The following is an 18,252-nucleotide window of genomic DNA, read 5'->3' on the forward strand; positions in this document are numbered from 1 at the left end:
CAGAAAATATCATCTGCATTCAGAAAAAGAACTAAGGAGACTGAATGTAAATCAACACATGCTATGTTCACTTCTTTTTTTTTTTTTTTAATCTCTTCCATGGTTTTTCCCTTTTGCTCTAATTTTTCTCTCTCAATGTGATTTGTAAAGCAATATGTATTAAAAATATTTACTAGAAAAAAAAATAAAGTGAGAATTGGAGAAATAAAAGATGCATATGTTGCAAAAAAAAAAAAAAAAAAAAAAAAAAAAAAAAAAAGACTGTGCAGCATGTGCTTTCAGAGAGTGCATTGCCAAACATTTACCAGCATGTCTCACTCTAGTATCTGGGGATATATTTGGTACTTAAGAACTTGGTAAGATATGAAATCTCTGTACTTAGTATCTTGGGCTGCATTAGGGGCATCAGGAACCTCAATCAGGAGTAGGATAGGGGATCTTGGACAGCTCCAGTTTGTTCAACTCTGTTACTTTTCCAGTGTCCTGATTATCCTGAGGATAGAAAAAGTTAAGAAAATGAACAAACTCAATATATGTCCATGATCCCTTCTTCATGAAATCTTGTCCTTTTTTCCTCTTAAAATTTTCTTTCCCCTTCCAATGCCTTCTAACTCATACACCCACTTCATATGACTAAGGAGGGCTTTTAATCCCCAGGAGAGGCACAGGAGAAATGCTATCACATTATGTCTAGCTGTCATTCAATCCAATTAACACCCTATTTATGCCCCAGGAACCTAATTCCAATCTGCCCTGGCAGCCCCTACTCTGATCTTTTCTACTGAACCCAGATCCATCCATCAAATAGCTAATGGTGCTGAAAGCAATAATAATATCTAATATTTAAATAGTGCTTATTACACTTTATGTACTGTGCTAAGTGCTTTACAAATACTATCTTATTTGATCCTCACAACAGCCCGTTGGGGAAGGAGCTGTCCTAGCTCTTAGGATAATTAAATTGTATCAACATTTTAGAGTTGAAGAAACTGAGGCAAGCAGAAATTGTGACTTGCCTAAGGTCACAGAACCACTTAGTATTTAAGTCTGGATTTGATCCCAGGAATTCCAATTTCCATTCCCAGTACTTCATCAACTGTGCCATTTAGATGCCTTACATTTCAGTATGTCCCTGTAAACTTTTCTGAATTCTTTTTTATTACCTCGGGGCTATATTTTAATATTCAAGATTATTTTAATAATCCAAGATTATTTTGTTTTAAGGGTTAAGGGAGAAGGAGAAAAGAGCAAGGATTTGTTACATGCCTACCATGATCCAGGCACTGTGTTAAGCACTTTACAAATATTATTTGTGAAGTAGGTACTATTATTATCACCATTTTATAGTTGAAAAAACTGAGGCTGGTGACTTGTCCCAAGTGGCAAAATAATAATAATTGGCTAAATTAATAATAAGTAGCTAAAAGCTGGATTTGAACTCAAATTTTCCTGATTTCAGACCCAGCATTCTATTCATTGCACTGTCTAGCTGCCTACAGTGCCAATGGGAGCTACTTTCATCTTGGGATGGGGGAGAGGATGTTCCTTCTTTAGTTTACTTCTGACTCAAGCCAAAGTCGAAAAAGAAGAAGTAGGGAGAAGTGAAAAGAAACTGTACTTAATATCAGGAATAGCTGGGTTCAAATCCTGCCTCAGGTTGTATAACTCCTCTTTTTTTTTCCTTCCCTGAGGCTTTGGTTAAGTGGCTTGCCCAGGGTCACACAGCTAGGAAGTGTTAAGTGTCTGAAACCAGATTCGAACTTGGGTCCTCCTGAATTCAAGGCTGGTGCTCTATCCACTGCGCCACCCAGCTGCCCCTGGTTGTGTAACTCTTAATAAATCATTGCCTCAGTTTCCTCAACTGTAAAATGAGGATTATGGAATCTATCATGAGGTCTTTTCTGGCTCAAAATCTATAATGATCCTGGAACACTACTACTCACCTGATGCCTGAACCTGAACAGGAGAATAAGAAGGACTAAGAAGGCCAGAACTTTGGTCAGGAGGAGGCCAAACACCACAAGGGTGAGGAGACAGTTTGGGGACCTGGGAAGAGAAAACAGAGAAGGTGGCAAAGCACCTGTGAGGCTGAGTCCTCTGGTATATTGTTCCTCAGCTGTCAGGGTACCTATGGTGATATCCTGATCATGTCTTCACTATATACTTAAAAAAACCCAATTTGTTCTGAAAGAAACGCACACATAGATATAGAAAATAAAAGAAAGGGGAAAAAAAAGGAAAGGGGAAAAAAGAGACCATTTCACATTGCAATATGATTATCTACTAGCATTTCTACATTAGAGGAGCTTTTCTGTTCTTCTTCAACATGAGATTTCCCTAAAAGGACAAAAAATTTGTTCAGTGATTTGATTGACCCATTGCTCTTTCAAGACAGGTCAATGAAGAACATAAAATGACATAATAGGGCAGATACTAGTACAGTGAATAGGGGGTCAGGAGGACCTGAGTTCAAATCTGGTCATAGTCACTGTGTGACCCTGGACAAGCCTCTTCAGTTTGCTCATTTATAAAAATGAATTGGAGAAAGAAATGGCAAATTAATGCAGTATCTTTGACTAAAAAACTCAAAATGGGATCATTAAGAGTCAGACATGACTAAAAATTACCTACAAAGGACAAAAAAAATCTCATTGTGGTGGAGAAGGGTCTCTCAGACTCAGAGGGTACATATATATACAATACCACTTGAATTGTCATAACTTGCCTTGCTAATCTACTGACCTTTCAGTTTCAGGGAGCAGTCAAGGGAGATCACACGTTTGCTAACTGAAGTGAAGTATCACCATATCCTTGTTGCATGTATATTAGAGCAATAAAAACTTCCTTTTTGTTAACTCACAAGTGCCTCATTTTAAATTGAAATTGAACCTGAACTAAGAGAGTGCTAGTCTTAGTGCTAATGTTAGTCCTGCTTCTAATAAATGTACACAAAACAACACACACCCGAAGACTGTATCTGAAACTGTGAATCTCTATTTCATGGTTTGTGGTTTCACACACACACACACACGCACACACACATAATAAACTCATGTTACTTTCATATTTGTTCTGCTGGCTTGTGCTTCCTTCTAAACTTCCTTGTATTATTTTTAAATCTGCTCTATATACATCTTCTATGTACATAGTTACTTATGTGTTGTGTCCCAATAAAGTTTGAGGATAGGGATGGTATTTGCCTTTCTTTATCTGTAGCTCTTAGCACAAAGCCTAACACATAGTAAATGCTCACTAAATGCTAAAGGAATGATTGATTAAGCTCGAGTAGGCTTTCTAATATTTAGATAAGTGGACCATGCTCCCTGCATGACACAGATAGTTACCTAGAAAACACTCTGGTGGAATTAGGTTCCATTATATTGGAAGTTTGTATCCCAGGACCTAGCACAGTGCCTGGCACAGAGTAGGTGGTTAATTGATTGATTGATGGTCCAATTTTGTAGCTTCTCTGTGGCTTGAGACTGAGTTGATTATGTTTATGACTTCCTCAGGATATTGGTTCAATTAATTTAATAAACTCTTAGTGGTAGAACACAACTTCACATCTATGGAGGACTGTGACCCCTTTCAAATCCCTCCCCCCAAAACAAACAATAAACAAAATCCAACTCAAACAACAGATGAACATTTTTGTTCAATCAACGGAACACAGGCCATCTTTAGGTAGTGCAAAAGCTGTGTCCTTAATAGGCCCTTGCCTGCTATACATTTCGTCTAATTTGGGTGGCTTCCTAGCAGGCCAGAAAGTTTTACAATCCAACACCTAAACATAGTAATTTCTACCTACACATGAGCTGAAGACTCTTACAAGATGATCAGAGAACACATTAAGATAGGTTTTAAGGTATGCATATCCACAAAGAAATTTTCTCCCATTGATCCTCCTGGAAACTGGTGGCCCCTTCCTCATTACACAAATAGTATACTTGTAAAGTAGAAGTAAACTTTCAATGAGAGCTTTCCCCCAATCTTCAAGTTTCACTGATTCTAATCTAATAAACTAATGAATGCAGTCCTGCCCTTTCTCCTTTCCCACAAACCTCAAACAGCAGTCGTATGTGATGGTACTTTTTCATGATTTGGAAAATTGTTAAAGCTCACGAAAATTGCCCTCAGCTCAGAACTTTGGTGTTGAAGTCTGAAGATCTGGATTCAAATGTAAATTTTGTTATTACTATTCATATCATAAGCCACATACCTTTCTGAGTCTTTCTGAGTCCATGAAGTAGATAAGAACAGAAATTTTTCTTTTCTTTCCTTTTTTTTTTTTTTTTTTGAGCCATGTACCTCTTTGGCAGTCTGGAGAAACCTATGAATCCCTTCTCAGAATGATATTTTTAAACAATTGAAGGAAATATTAAATTTTAATTAGAAACTAGTGGAAGTTAACATGAATTTTTTTTCTAATCAAGTTTTTAAATACTCTGAAATGTTTCCATGGATCTCAAGTTAAGTCAACCTGGACCAGATTGCCTCTCTGATCCATTCTAAACTCCTATTTTCCCATGATACTACTTGGTCCTTGAACTTTATTTGATTGTCATTTCATACTTCATCCTGGTCTTTTTCGTAAACCTCCTAATGGTTAGAGATCTCTAGTCTTTCCAGATCCCATTTAAGGGGAGTTCAGAGAATTTTCTTGAACATGGGTTAATTCTCCTGTTTTGGTGTTTTGATTTTTTTTTTCTTAAAAATCTGTCTCAAGTGCAGAGGGAAAAAAAAAACTAAAAAGAAAGAAGGAGAGAAAAAGGAGTAAGAGTGAAAAGAAAAGAAACAAATATGGTGTTCTATCAATGTTTTTTTTTTTCATGTTTGTTGTTCTTGTTGAGTTGTTTCATTTATTTCTGCCTTTGTGACCTCATTTGGGGTTTTCTTTGCAGAGAGTGAATGAGTCAGAGAGTAGTTTGCCATTTCCTCCTCCATTTCTTTTTATAGGTGAGGAATTGAGGAAAATAGGATTAAGTGACTTTTCCAGGATCACACAACTAATAAGTATCTGAAGACATATTTGAACTCAGGTTCTCCTGATTCCTGGTTCAGCATTCTATCTATGAGCTACCTCCATATATAAATGCTGTTCATTATAATCTTACCTCAGCAACAGCCTCCCCAGTAAATGTTAGTAAGCATTTATTAAATATTTACTATATACTTTGCTAAATGCTGGAGATACAAAGGAAGATGGGATAATCCTTACTCTCGAGTAAGACAAAGGTACATTGGGGAAGTAAAGAACTAACCTTGAAGGGGAGAGCTGCAGATAGATTTGGAAGTAGAAGTAGATTATTATTATTATTATTATTATTTGGGGAGGCAATTGAGGTTAAATGACTTGCCCAGGCTCTCACAGCTAGTAAGTGTCTGATGCCAGATTTGAACTCCTAAATCTAGGGCTGCTGCTCTATTCTACACCATTAGCTGTCGTTATTTTGAAGAGGAAGATGCTACGTTGCTTTGAAGGAATGTTAGCTTAGTTGCTTACTAATTGTGTGACCCTTGGCAGGCATGTACTCAGAATTATTATTTCCAAGAAAAGCAAAAAAAGGACAGGGCATACTTTAAGTTTAATCAACATCATTAACATTTTCTCCATTACTTTCTTGTTTAGACAGTCAACAAAACAATAACTGAAGTGTAAATAAATGATGGCAATGAAAATTTAATAATCAGCTTTTGTTTGTTTAAGCTGACTCCATCTGGTCTGGCTGATACTTAATCTCAGTTTTTCTCAAACTCAATTTCTTCATCTTTTCCAAGAAAAACAGGAATAATATAGTATGCTCATAATATTATATCTATTACAGTATTGTAATATATCACATATTAATTATATGATTTATGAATATATAATGGTATTATTATGTGAATATATACACAATATGTTATAGCATGTATATACAATATATGTTATAATAAACACACATATATAAACATATCTATATAAATATGTTATTTTATAGCATGGTGATAATAGCACCTACCTCACAGGGTTGTTGTGATAGTCAAATGATATAACATATGAAAAGAGTATTTTATAAATTTTAAAGTGCATTACTTTTACTTCGTATGAATCATCCTAATGCCAAAGGAATCCTTTTGTACTCTAAAGATGATGCTTTATCCTCAGGATTCTCACACAGAGTTTTCTATGGATATCTGCATGTAGGAGTTCTGTGCTGACACAACCAAGGGGGCCCTGAGCTAAGTTTTGTTTGAGAAGAGACAAGCCAGTCTTCAAATTCTGTCATGCAGATTGGCTCTGACAGAGCTAGAGGTTGGTTCATCATGGACCCCTTAAATACATTTTATATGCTGAACTTGGATCATGCTTGGTATTGACAGGCATTGATGAAGTTGTGGGAAGGCTTTCAGATTCTGTTAGTGATGAATTTGACTTGAGTAGAAGTGATAGAAACCCTTACTATACAATGCACCAGGAATAAAAATGTTCTCAATTTAGGGTCAGGGACAAATGTACTCTTATTTTGTTCCCTCCAGAATGTCTGTTAAGGAAGGGGAAAAGTAGAATGAGTATGAGGGGAGTGCAAAAGGCAGCTCAAGATGAAATCTGCTAAAATCTGTAAAGGCACCTTGAGAGATCATTTAGTCCAACTGTCTCATTTTGCTGATGAGCAAAATGAGGCCTAAACAGGGGACATGACTTGACCAAAGTCACATAAATATTAAGGTACAAGCCTAGTTATCTAATATTAAATAAGTTTCTTTTTTCACAATGCATCTTGTTAAAGAAGACTACTTTTAATGGGTTGGGTCAATGCATGCAATAAAGTCAAAGGTCAGAAATGAAATTGGAGGAGGAAGCACAAATATTCCACAGAAAGGGGATCCTAATTGAAACCACTTACTTCAAGTCTTCAAAGCCAATATGATCCATAATCTGACTTGTAGAAGTAGAATTTTCTGGTAGCAGGATATTTGTGTACATCAAATATGTTCCATCAGTTATGTTGAACTGGGACCTGAAAAACATCAGAGCAGGGGCTGGTCAGTCAAATAAACTCTTATTAAGTGCCTACTGGGTGCCAGGAACTATACTCAGTGCTAGGATACAAATACAAAATATAAAAATAGTGCCTGGCTTCAAGGAGTTTAAAATCAAATAGAGAAAGACAACACAGAAAAGGAAGATGAAAACCTGAGGGATAGGAAAGAGAAGATGGGGAATGATGGACAAGTTCAAAGGAGTGTTATGGAGTGGGAATTGAAGACATTGCTGACATCCTTAAATGGAGGTAATGGGAAAAGTTATCTACTTTCAACCCCTCAGTCAGAGCAGGGAGGGACCCTGGGGCAGAGCATATTGATAAAGTATGAGCACCAGGGTTAATGTAATCTTGCGGGATAATGAGATTCCTGGGGACATGATGAAATTCAAGGAAGTGCAATCAGGTGGAGAATTGGGAAGTAAAAAGAAATCATATTACAGGTCATATATATTTGAAGATAAGAGAAAAAAATTGGAAGTATGGTTCCCTGAGGCCCACCTGAGCCAGGAAACCTCACAAGTACCATGTGGCAGCTATGAATTGTGGGATAGCCTGATGGACTCAAGGTCAAGTGGGTCAATAAGAATGGAAACATTATTTCCAGTACAGGCTGGAAACTTGTAGTTTGGATAAATTTCTGCATAATTGTAGGAAAGGGGCACAAATAGACTTCTGGGGAAGCAGAATACAGGTGAGGTGTCATAAGACAGAGTTTCTAGAGAGGAGTTTTACCTGTTGGGGACGGAGGAGATGGTAGTAGCTTCTATAATAGTAGTTAGATTCGGTTGGATTGTCTTCTGTGTTTGGGCTGTAAAGAGAAGACAAAAGAATAGACAGTTGGTACTTTCCTCCTCAATAGGTTGCCTAGTGCCAAAGTTTCAGGCTTTATCCAGATCTGTGGGATAATCAGAATAAGGACACAATATAAAGTCAAATGCTCATTATTAATGTATGATATTATCCAAGGTATTAAACCAAATTTCATTAATGACCAATTCTCTCATGTTCAATTTTGTGTTCTCTTTTTCTGGTTGTCCTTATTCTCTAATTTATCTATTATCTTAGATACTAAGGCCATTGGTGATTGTCCAAAAAACGAATTTAAGTTCAACTTTAAATTTAACTCAAGTACTACTAAACATAACTTAAATTTAAATGATAATCAAAAGGGGAACATCTCTTTTGATATGTAAACAAACCTCTTTAGAGGATAATGAAAATTTTACAAAAACATTGTAGGCCTAAAAGCAGCCATCAATTAAGAAAGTGTTAAAGCTTTCATAGCTTTAAAAAGCTGATCATAGCATAAGAGGAAAGAGTTTGACTTAATGGAAAGGGTTTCATTGAAATGGAGAGCAAAAGGAAAAATAAGATGAGGAATTATGGATGGATAATCCAAAGGAATGCTGCAGAACGGGAAATGAAGGGATAGCTGACTTGAGCATTCTCTTTATTTTATTTATTTATTTATTTATTTATTTATTTATTTATTTGTTTGTTTATTCATTCATTCATTCATTCATTCATTTATTTATTTGTTTATTTATTTATTTATTTGTTTGTTTATTTATTTGTTTGTTTGTTTATTTATTTATTTTGTTTGTTTATTTATTTATTTGCTTGCTTACTTATTTATTTATTTATAGTTTTTATTTACCAGATATATGCTTGGGTAATTTTGCAGCATTGACAACTGCCAAACCTTTTGTTCTAATTTTTCCTGTCCTTCCCCCCCTCCCCAGATAGCAGGTTGACCAAGACATGTTAAATATATTAAAGTATAAATTAAATACAATATATGTATAAATGTCCAAACAGTTATTTTGCCGTTCAAAAATAGTCGGACTTTGAAATAGTGTACAATTAGCCTGTGAAGGAAATAAAAAATGCAGGTGGACAAAAATAGAGGGATTGAGAATTCCATGTAGTGGTTCATAGTCATCTCTCAGAGTTCTTTCGCTGGGTGTAGCTGGTTCAGTTCATTTACTGTTCTGTTGGAACTGATTTGGTGCATCTCATTGTTGAAGAGGGCCACGTCCATCAGAATTGATCATCACATAGTATTGTTGTTGAAGTATACAATGATCTCCTGGTCCTGCTCATTTCACTTAGCATCAGTTCATGTAAATCTCTCCAGGCCTTTCCTTTCTGAAATCATCCTGTTGGTCATTTCTTACAGAACAATAATATTCCATAACATTCATATACCACAATTTATTCAGCCAATCTCCAACTGATGGGCATCCTCTTAGTTTCCAGTTTCTGGTCACTACAACGAGGGCAGTTCTTGGACAAGCTGTCCGTTTTCCAGCTTTCAGTCTGAGGGAGGTACCAACAACTATCTTGAGTGCTACAATGAGTGAAATGAATATGAATGGGGCTAGGTAAGTTGAAGTTTAAACCATGCAAGTGACTTTATTTCTTACAGCTTCCCTTTTATACTCCACCATAAGCATATTTTTCTGTTATACTCTATACAAATGCCAGAAAACCACAGAAAGTATAATCACTGATGTGACATTTCCTTGTTCTGTTAGTCAAGGCTTATCCTGTTTTTTGTTTTCTTTTTAGAAAGCGTCCTGTTTCAAAATACACTCTAGTCATGTTGACCATTATGCTTTCGAATAATCTGAGGGTGCTCTGATATGCATTATCAGTTATGAAACTGGCCTTGCTAAGTCCCCTGAGTCCTCCAAGTGACTCACCTTGCTTAGATATTCCAAAGGACTTACATCTGTTTTTGTATTTTGGATCCCTTGGACAGTGTAATGAAGTCCATGGATCCCTTCTCAAAATAAAGTTTTAAATCTATAAAGTAAAATTATTTAAAAAAAACTAATCATGTAAAAATACAATTACAAAATAATTTTTGTGATGTTCATGAAAGATGTCAGATTAAGAATTCTTAATCTTCAGCTGCAAAGTGACCCTAAGATCACTCTAAGACCATTTGGCACAATGCTTTATTTGATGGCTGAGGAAACCCAAGGCCTCTGAAAGTTAAGAGATTGGTAGTGTCAAAATCATGTTAGGATGCACCTAGGATGAACATTTTAAGGAGTTTTCTTCAGATAATTTCTGTGTTTCCTTTTCCAAACTTTCTTGCAAAGTTCTCATTTTCTTTCCCCATTTTTCTTCTCTTTTAAAATCCTTTTTGAATTCTTCCAAGAAAGCCTTGTGAAATGGGGACCAACTCATATAATCCTTTGGGGCTTCATCTGGAGATGATTTGCCTTTAGGATCCTCAGGGTTTAGGTCTGTTTTCTTTCTCCATAAAAGTTATCTTCGGCCTTTTTGCTTTTTTGATCATTTTTTAAATGGTTGAGGTCTGCTCTTAGTACAAAGGGGAGATTGTCCCAAACTTCCTCTACAGGCAACAACAGCTTTAAGCTGCCCTGGGCCTTGCTGCTAACTTCCTTCTCTTGCTGGGTGGATGTGGAAAAGTTCCACTTATTCTGGGAAAATTCAGAGGCTCACTATTTGCCTTTTGTATTTGTAGTGGAGTCTCTTACAGAATCTGTTGATCCACTGGCCTCCAAACAGGACAGAGTATTTTGGCTAAGAGCCTTCCTGTAGATTCCCCCAATCTGCAGATGCCACAGTGCCCTAGATTCCTGCGCTGTGCTTCCACTCAGCTGCCTTACCCCATGCCTAATGGAAACAGATTTTTTCTGAAGATTTTCCAAAATATCTTCTGCTGGAAATTTGTTGGTTCTATTACTCCAAACTAGTTTAGAGGCTTAGTCTCCAGCCACAACAAAGGTGAAGATGGAATGACTCTGTCTCTGCTTCTAAGAGCTTCTAGTGGGTTTGTCCTTTAGTGGGCTTGTCCTCTTTGGCCCTGAGAGATCCTCCTTATGTATGCTCTCTTAAAGGTGTGAATCTTGTGGAATTATAGTAAGTACTAAGTACATTTCAATTAGAGAATCATTATTTCATCAATTCCACTTAGTACCTTGTTTCAAGTTCTGGCCCATAACATCTCCTTGTAAGATCAGATCAATCACACTGAACCATGCTAAATTAGATAATTATTGTCTCTATCAACTCCGCATTCTTAGTACCTAGTAAGAATCCTAATAAATCTCTATTAATCCCCCTTTACAGATAAGGAAAGCAGAAGCTTAGAAAGATATCATAATCAAGTTTACACAATAGTCACTAAATGTTAAAGCAGATATTGATTCAGCTGGAGCTTTTCCTCTTACATTGTCTCTGAGACTATGCTTTATCATGGAAGTATAGGAAAAAATTGTTTTGGGGACATAATAGTCAGCAATAAATTTCTTGGGTTAAGGCAGACCTGGGAAAGATGTGGGAGAGGACATTTGGTAGGTTCAAGGTTTGATTGAGTCTCTGCCTGAGGATCTAATTTGTCTTTGTAGAGAGAGGAGGGAGGCAGAGTAAAGTCCAGTGCTTTGAATTACAGCCTTCAGCCAAAGTCTGGTATAGGAACCATGAACCACCTCATGTGTTCTGTTGAAAGGCTGTTTTTCTTTTGAAAGTATTTCATCCTCTACTAAATAGATGGCAACAACATTAGAGGTGTTACCTTCAGACTTGTCTGGGGCCTAGGGATTCCCTAAAAATTGTATGTCATTAAACTTTGGGGCTCTTCCTGTCTTAAAGTTCTTGCTCTAGCTGGTATCCTACATAAATACAAACCAGTCTCTGGTACAAGATCCAGCTATACAGTTTTCAACTTCCATTACCATTTCCTGAGATAATAAGAAATGAAAATGGTGAAGCACATTTCTGTTTTTGTTCATGATTGTCTCTGTGTGAACAAGTGAATTTGCATATTTGTGTGATATTGGATACCAGTTCAGTGACCCACTAATCAGAAAAAGGATTAACAGGGAAGAAAGTGGCTTGCCTTTCCTAGAGATAGAACAAACTATGGAAGAGATGATGGAAATATGTGAGGAAAGGTGTTTATATATATATATATATATATATATATATATATATATATATATATATATATATGTATGTATGTTTGTATTCAAGGTGTGAGTGTGTGGGTGATTAATTTTTTTTTTAAAAGATTAAGAAGCTTCAAGAAAGACAAGTTCTCAGGGAAGGGACTTACCTGGAGCTACTATTAGATGAACTTTTTTTAAAACATCAATAATGTTTGCAGTAGAGTTGTAATTTCCACACCAATATTCCCCAGAGTCTTCCACCTGGAGGCCAGACATGTTGACTGTTATAACATCAATGTCATAACTGAGGGAATAGCGTAGGTTTTCAGTCTTTGCCCAAGATTTTGGTCTTGTGATTAACAAAGTACAACTATTTTTATTTTCTGTTTTTTTACACCAGGCTTTGTCTAGATGATCAGGTTTCTCAGGTATATATTGACATCTCACTGTGAGTGTCTCCCCCACCACTTTGTGTTCCTCTTCTTTTCCAAGGGAACCTACAGAATATGAACCTCAGGTTACTAGGAGCTCAGTTGGACAACAACATCATTTCTTGAGTAGGAAAGGAGGAGTAGAAAGGAGATTTCTGTAGAATGTCAACAAAGTTGAGCAGGAAGAGGCAGAATATGAAATTCTAATCAAAATAACCACATGGAGAAGCACAATTTTGACAATTTTGATTACAATTTTTTAAATTGTACAAACAAAATCAATACTGATAGAATTAAAATTGAACCTGTTGTTCTCAAAGAGGGCCATGGTATTGGAGAGATGATATCATGACATACAAGTGAATTGAATTTAAGTGAGGGAGGGCTTTGCAGGATCATCTGCCCTACTTTCTTCTGCAGAGCCATGTGGGTCCAGAGGCCAGATATAGATAAGAATAACTGGAGATGGCCCTGAACCCAGTGAGAGAGCTTGGTCTTTTTAAGCTAAAGTTTTTAATAAGTCTGAGGCCACAGTTGTTCAAAAATTAAAACTAGATAAAACTGAGGCAAAGAATGGCCTCTTTTACCTAGTCCAAAAAACTAATAAATAAATAAAATTGAGATAGAAAGACCCTCTGAGTTTTTGGTCAAAATGGTATATACATTCACTCTGAGGCAATCAGGACCTAAAAATGACCAACAGAGCCTTGGCTGGGACCTATTGTTGACCAATTAATGAAAGTTGGAGTGATTTGAGCCTTTTGCAGCAAGTTTCTCTCATAAAGGTTTTATTTCCAAGATAATTAGAAAACAGACTCAAATTTATAAGAATAAACTATTCCCCAAATGATAAATGGTCAAAGGATACGAATACACAGTTTGGAGGGGAAGAAATGCAAGCTATCAATAACCATATGTTTAAAAAATGCTTTAAATGGCTAATGATTAGGATCCAAATTAAAAATAATTCTGAAAAATATAACAATGTGAACAACAAATTGTATTAAGAAATGTTAACAAAATTAACAACAAACATAACAACAATAATGACACTACCTAAGTTAATTTATTCATTCAGTGCCATACCAATCAAACTACCAAATGATTATTTTCTAACTATGGATCTGGGGAGAATGAATGATAAACAACAAAGGATAAAGAGGATCATAGAAGAGAGTTGGGTAATTTTGATTCCATAAATTTAAAGTATTTCTGTAAACAAAGCTAAGATGACAAACTGTTAACTAGGGAAAAATCCTGGGCAAATAATTCATTTTAACCTTGCCATTCATTAGTTTCCTTATCTATAAATCTACCTCTTACAGATGTTGTGAGTCTAAAATGAGATAAGGTTTGTAAAGCACTTGGCAATCCTTAAAGTACTATATAAATGCTTACTATTATCATTATGTATATATATATATAAATATATATATATATACATATATATATATATATATATGCAATTGATTTAGATGTATAAGAATGGCTAATTCCTTAGTTAATAAATTGTTGAAGGATATGTATAGACAACTTCCAAAGGAAAATAGCATATGGAAAATTATCCTATCATTAATAACTGGAGAAATTAAAGCAACATTGAATTTCCATCTCATTTAATCAGAGTGACAAAGTTGATAAAAAGAGAAAATTATCAATGTTGAAGGGACTGCAGGAAAACAAGAAATAATGATGGAATTGTGAACTGATCATGCCATTCTAAGTAGCACAGTGGATAGAATGCTGGGCCTGGGGTCAGGAAGATATCTTTCTGAGTTAAAATATAACCTTAGACATGTACTAACTGTGGAAAACTGATTTTAAACTCAGTTTTCCTTCATTTCCTAATCTCTAAAACGAATTGAAGAAAGAAATGGTAAACCACTATAATATTTTTGTTAAGAAAACCCCAAATGGAGTCATGAAGAGTTAGACACAATGAAAAATGACTATACAACAACAAATCATTCTAGAAAGTAATTTAGAACTATGTCCTAAATTGTTCCTAAAAGAATCAAAGAAAGAAGGAAAGGATCAATATGAACAAAAATATTCACATCTGTTCTTTTTGCATTGTTGATAAAACTCTAGAAACTAAGGAGTTTCAATTGGAAAATGGATGAGCAAATTATGAAATGTGAATGATGTACAATGAAGCAAGTAGGATTAGAAAAAAATAACCAAAATATTTTAGAGAATAATAGTTTTGAGACATAATAATAATAATAAAATAATAGCTAGCATTTATATGATATTTTAAGGTTTACAGAATGGAAAAGAAATAGCAAATTTATCCATTAGTTTGATGAGAAAACCCTGAAATAACTAAACAACAACAAATGCTTTATAAAAAAGTATCTCATTTTATCTTCACAACCCTGGGAGGTCTTATCATTCTCATTTTACACATGAGGGAACTGAGGGAGACAATGAGTTTTGAAGTCATATTTGATACCTAGTTGCCTCATCAATGCTCTAACTGTGATTCCAGTATGCCTTCAGTAAAGCATACTTCCCCCTTCTGTATAGAGTTAATGGGTTCAAAACACAAAATGAAGCAAGGATTTTTGGTGATAACCAATGTGAAAATCTGTTTTGCTTGACAATATATTACAAGGTATGTTTTTTCTTACTTTATCTTTCTTTTTAATGGGGGGATAAAATAAATATAATAATATGATATATAAATAAATGTATATAATATATAACAATGTAAAAATTATGTAACATAATAAAAATATAAATAAAATAAATGATAGAGAAAAAGACTTTAAAAACTGGAATATGTAAAATACTTGAGTCTACTTAAAGAAAATTAAATTGAAAAAGGTAAAAGAAAAAAAAAAGGAACTGGTTCTTCAGAAAGTACTTCTTATACCACTATTTAATATCCTGAATATAGCTCCCAAGATCCCATTCTTACTCTGGGAAGCCAAGCCTCCTTCTCTACATCTTAATATACCATCTGTGTAGCATTTCTCATCATTCTATTCTCCTCTCTTGTCCTTTCCCATTTCCCCAACTCATTTTGTCTCTACTCTCTCCTATTATTTTCTTTTGCTCCTTACCCCTCTCATATGAAACCCATAAAAGCAGCAGCACCAACTGAAGAGGGACCTTTGGAATCATCTTGTTTCTTTTCATGAGGAACACAGGAAGCTTCCAAGTACGTTTGGAGACTAATTGCTCTCTTGGTTCTTTCTGAATCACAGAAACAAAACAAGAACTTAACATGATGTTTGGGGAAGCAAGTAATATAATAAGTAGAAGTGCTGGACTCAGAAGGGAGGGATGGGAGATCACATTGCTAAGAAATCCAGAATCTGGAGGTTAGGAATCTGGAGCCTGTGGATCACCAGAAAAACTGGCCTTGCTTGGACAAAGCTTGACCCATTTCTTACATATTAGTTATTATTCACCCCACAAGGAAGACACCAGGAGGATCCTGTTGGGTAAAGATGTGATAGGTGAGCATGGATTAGATGGGTTTCTGGGAGGAGGATGAGAGGTGTCTAGAATGGATGGCAATTGCCTATACAATAGGGAAAGTGAACATAGAGTCATAGTATGTAGTTGGGATGCCTCGTGGAAATACTCACTCTCCCTTCCAGTTTTTGCCCTGTCCTTCTCCATCCCCCAGAAGAAAACAGAGTAGTAATATGTCCCTCAAATCTGTTGAAAATGTCTCTACCATAACTTGGTGTCTCCCATAATAACAAAAATAATAAAAACATAAAGTTGATATTGTGATGATGGAGGATGACTGGGAATAACAAGTAGGCCCTCATTGACCAATCCTAATTATATTTATGCAGTACTTTAAGATTTGCATGAGTTTTCCAGAATGTAACTCCCTTAACAGCAGGGATTATTTCAGTCTTTGTAGCTGTATGCTATCAGAATGCAGTGGATTGGAAGATTGTGCTATTCAGCTAATTGCACATAACACTATATGTCTGCTTTTTTAGAGTAGGGTGTTATTTTTGAATGAAATTTTTCCTTGAATAGAAATGGAGCCCTCCTTAAAATTACTTGAAATGATTTACTGCATCTATACCAAGATACTTTAGTGGAGATAAAAGAAGAAGAATAATAATTTTATTATAAATAATATTTATTTAGCACTTACTATATGCTAAGCATTATGCTAAAAGCTTCACAAATGCTATCTCATATGATCCTTATAGCAATCATGGAAGGTCAGTGTTATCTATTATCATTGTCATTTCTCAATTGAGGAAACTGAATTAAGCAGGGGTAAAGTGACTTTCCCAGTTTCACAGAATTACTAAATATCTGACGCTATATTGGAACTCAGGTCTTGTTCACTCCATGCCTAATGTTCTATCCACTGTTTCATGTCAGATTATATGACACATTGCTGAAGCTTGAGTTTTCTGTGTGGAAAAAATTAATTTCCAAAATTAAATTTGGTGGATGAAGATTTTCTCTTTTACTCTTAGTTTTTGCCAAAATTTAACTGTTATTTGGAAACTTTTCCTCTTTTGAAATATTAACATTTGATAGCTTTTGATTTAACTTTTGGTTGTATCAAAGAATAAATTATGGCCATTTCTTTCTAAACCATCTGCACTATTCTTTTAACCAATTTTTCATAATTTAGAAGCATTTATTTAAATATTTCTGTACATCCTTATGAGAAAAAGCCAAATAGCTCTTTTTAGTAATGAAAAAAGTGATTTTCTGTCACCACTAACTTTTTGCCCAGCACTGTTCTTTCCCCAGGTCAACAAAAACCATTTGAAGGAAGTTACATGTATATGGAGAAGTAGGGGTCAGGGCAAGGCAGGACTTGTGAAGCAGTCCTGATGTCTATTGTTTAACTTTTCTGTGTAGGGTCTCCAAGAATATGTATATGAGGCAGGAGATCCCACAATGATCTTAATCAGATGGATGATTTCAATGATATTCATTTAGTTCAGTTCAATTCAATTGTGGAATCACAATATTACAGAATTGGATATTTGGAAGGGACCTTTAGGACCAATTAGTGCAATTATCACCAAAGGTACTCCCACCTTCTTGACCAAGATATGCTTTAAGACCTCCAAGGAGAGGGAACATAGCATATTCAAGCCTATTAATTTTGGCACAGCTCTAACTGTTAGGAAATCGTTTTTTTTTTTTTTTTTTTTTTTTTTTCCTTTTTTTTCTTTCTGTGTAAAGAGTCCCAAAGCCCATTGGGACTTCTCAGCTCTCCTCACTATTGAAGATCCATGTCCCATGCTTGTGGGAAGAGTGGGGTGGAGTTAAAGAAAATCAGTCTGTTAACTTTTTACAGGGAGGCTCACTCTTCAGTCTCTATGGATTATTCAGTCACTTCAGCTGCTTCTGACTTCCAGCTGCAATGTTATACCAGCTCCAGGTTACTTAAAAGAAAATAAAAATCTTGGAAGAAGCTAACATGAGAGGTGCTAATAATATCCATCATGTCCCTATTCCCAGTTTGACACTCTAGAGACTGGGGAAATTTCTCCTGGTGAGATCTGAGACTCTCTCTTACAGTTGAGCAGAGTTATCTCACTCTCAATGGGAGAGCTTCACTCTTTGTTTAGCATATATTATCATATGCATACTTTATTTTATTTCTGTTTTGCTACCAACTTGGATAAATAGATTTCTTTACTGTTTCTTATGTGTGTTTGGTATTTGGTGGAAATAAAGCTTGCAGTCTTCCTTTCCCCATAAAGAAACAGTGATAAAAAGTTTAGCTTGAATGAAAATCACATTCCTACTCTAAATGTATATGAGAGAAAATAGACATAATGCTACCCTCCCACCCCCTTTTTAAAAGAGAGCAAAGTAGCCAACCTCTTCACCCCATGCCTCCCCTCCCCCTCAGGACCT

The 18,252-nt window shown here is 35.5% G+C and overlaps 2 protein-coding genes across 2 annotated transcripts in view; one reads left to right on the forward strand and one right to left on the reverse strand.

Annotated features, from left to right (window-relative positions):
* Positions 1 to 318: 318 nt before the first annotated feature.
* On the reverse strand, positions 319 to 15,605 carry LOC141566440 (trem-like transcript 4 protein). The gene is made up of 6 exons (XM_074310975.1): positions 15,453 to 15,605; positions 12,121 to 12,450; positions 7,761 to 7,836; positions 6,888 to 7,001; positions 1,944 to 2,046; positions 319 to 492 (listed from the first exon to the last, which is right to left on the reverse strand). The coding sequence occupies exons 1-6, from the start codon at positions 15,526 to 15,528 to the stop codon at positions 415 to 417; spliced, it is 777 nt and encodes a 258-aa protein (XP_074167076.1). The 5' UTR covers positions 15,529 to 15,605; the 3' UTR covers positions 319 to 414.
* Positions 15,606 to 15,667: 62 nt separating this feature from the next.
* Positions 15,668 to 18,252, forward strand: part of TREM1 (triggering receptor expressed on myeloid cells 1) — a 31,824-nt gene continuing 29,239 nt past the window's right edge. The window contains exon 1 of the mRNA XM_074310976.1: positions 15,668 to 15,851. The gene's annotated coding sequence lies outside the window, so the exon portion shown is untranslated. The remainder of the gene's footprint in view (positions 15,852 to 18,252) is intronic.

Source organism: Sminthopsis crassicaudata, chromosome 4, assembly GCF_048593235.1.
Source record: "Sminthopsis crassicaudata isolate SCR6 chromosome 4, ASM4859323v1, whole genome shotgun sequence".
NCBI lineage: Eukaryota > Metazoa > Chordata > Mammalia > Dasyuromorphia > Dasyuridae > Sminthopsis > Sminthopsis crassicaudata.

Excerpts from the sequence above, each read along its gene's own strand:
- LOC141566440 (XM_074310975.1), bottom strand. The coding sequence starts at position 15,528 with ATGAAAAGAAACAAGATGATTCCAAAGGTCCCTCTTCAGTTGGTGCTG. Across the intron at positions 7,002-7,760 it reads ATCTCCTCCGTCCCCAACAG|GTCCCAGTTCAACATAACTG; the intron begins GTAAAACTCCTC and ends GATGTTTTTCAG. Across the intron at positions 493-1,943 it reads TGTTCAGGTTCAGGCATCAG|GATAATCAGGACACTGGAAA; the intron begins GTGAGTAGTAGT and ends TTCTATCCTCAG.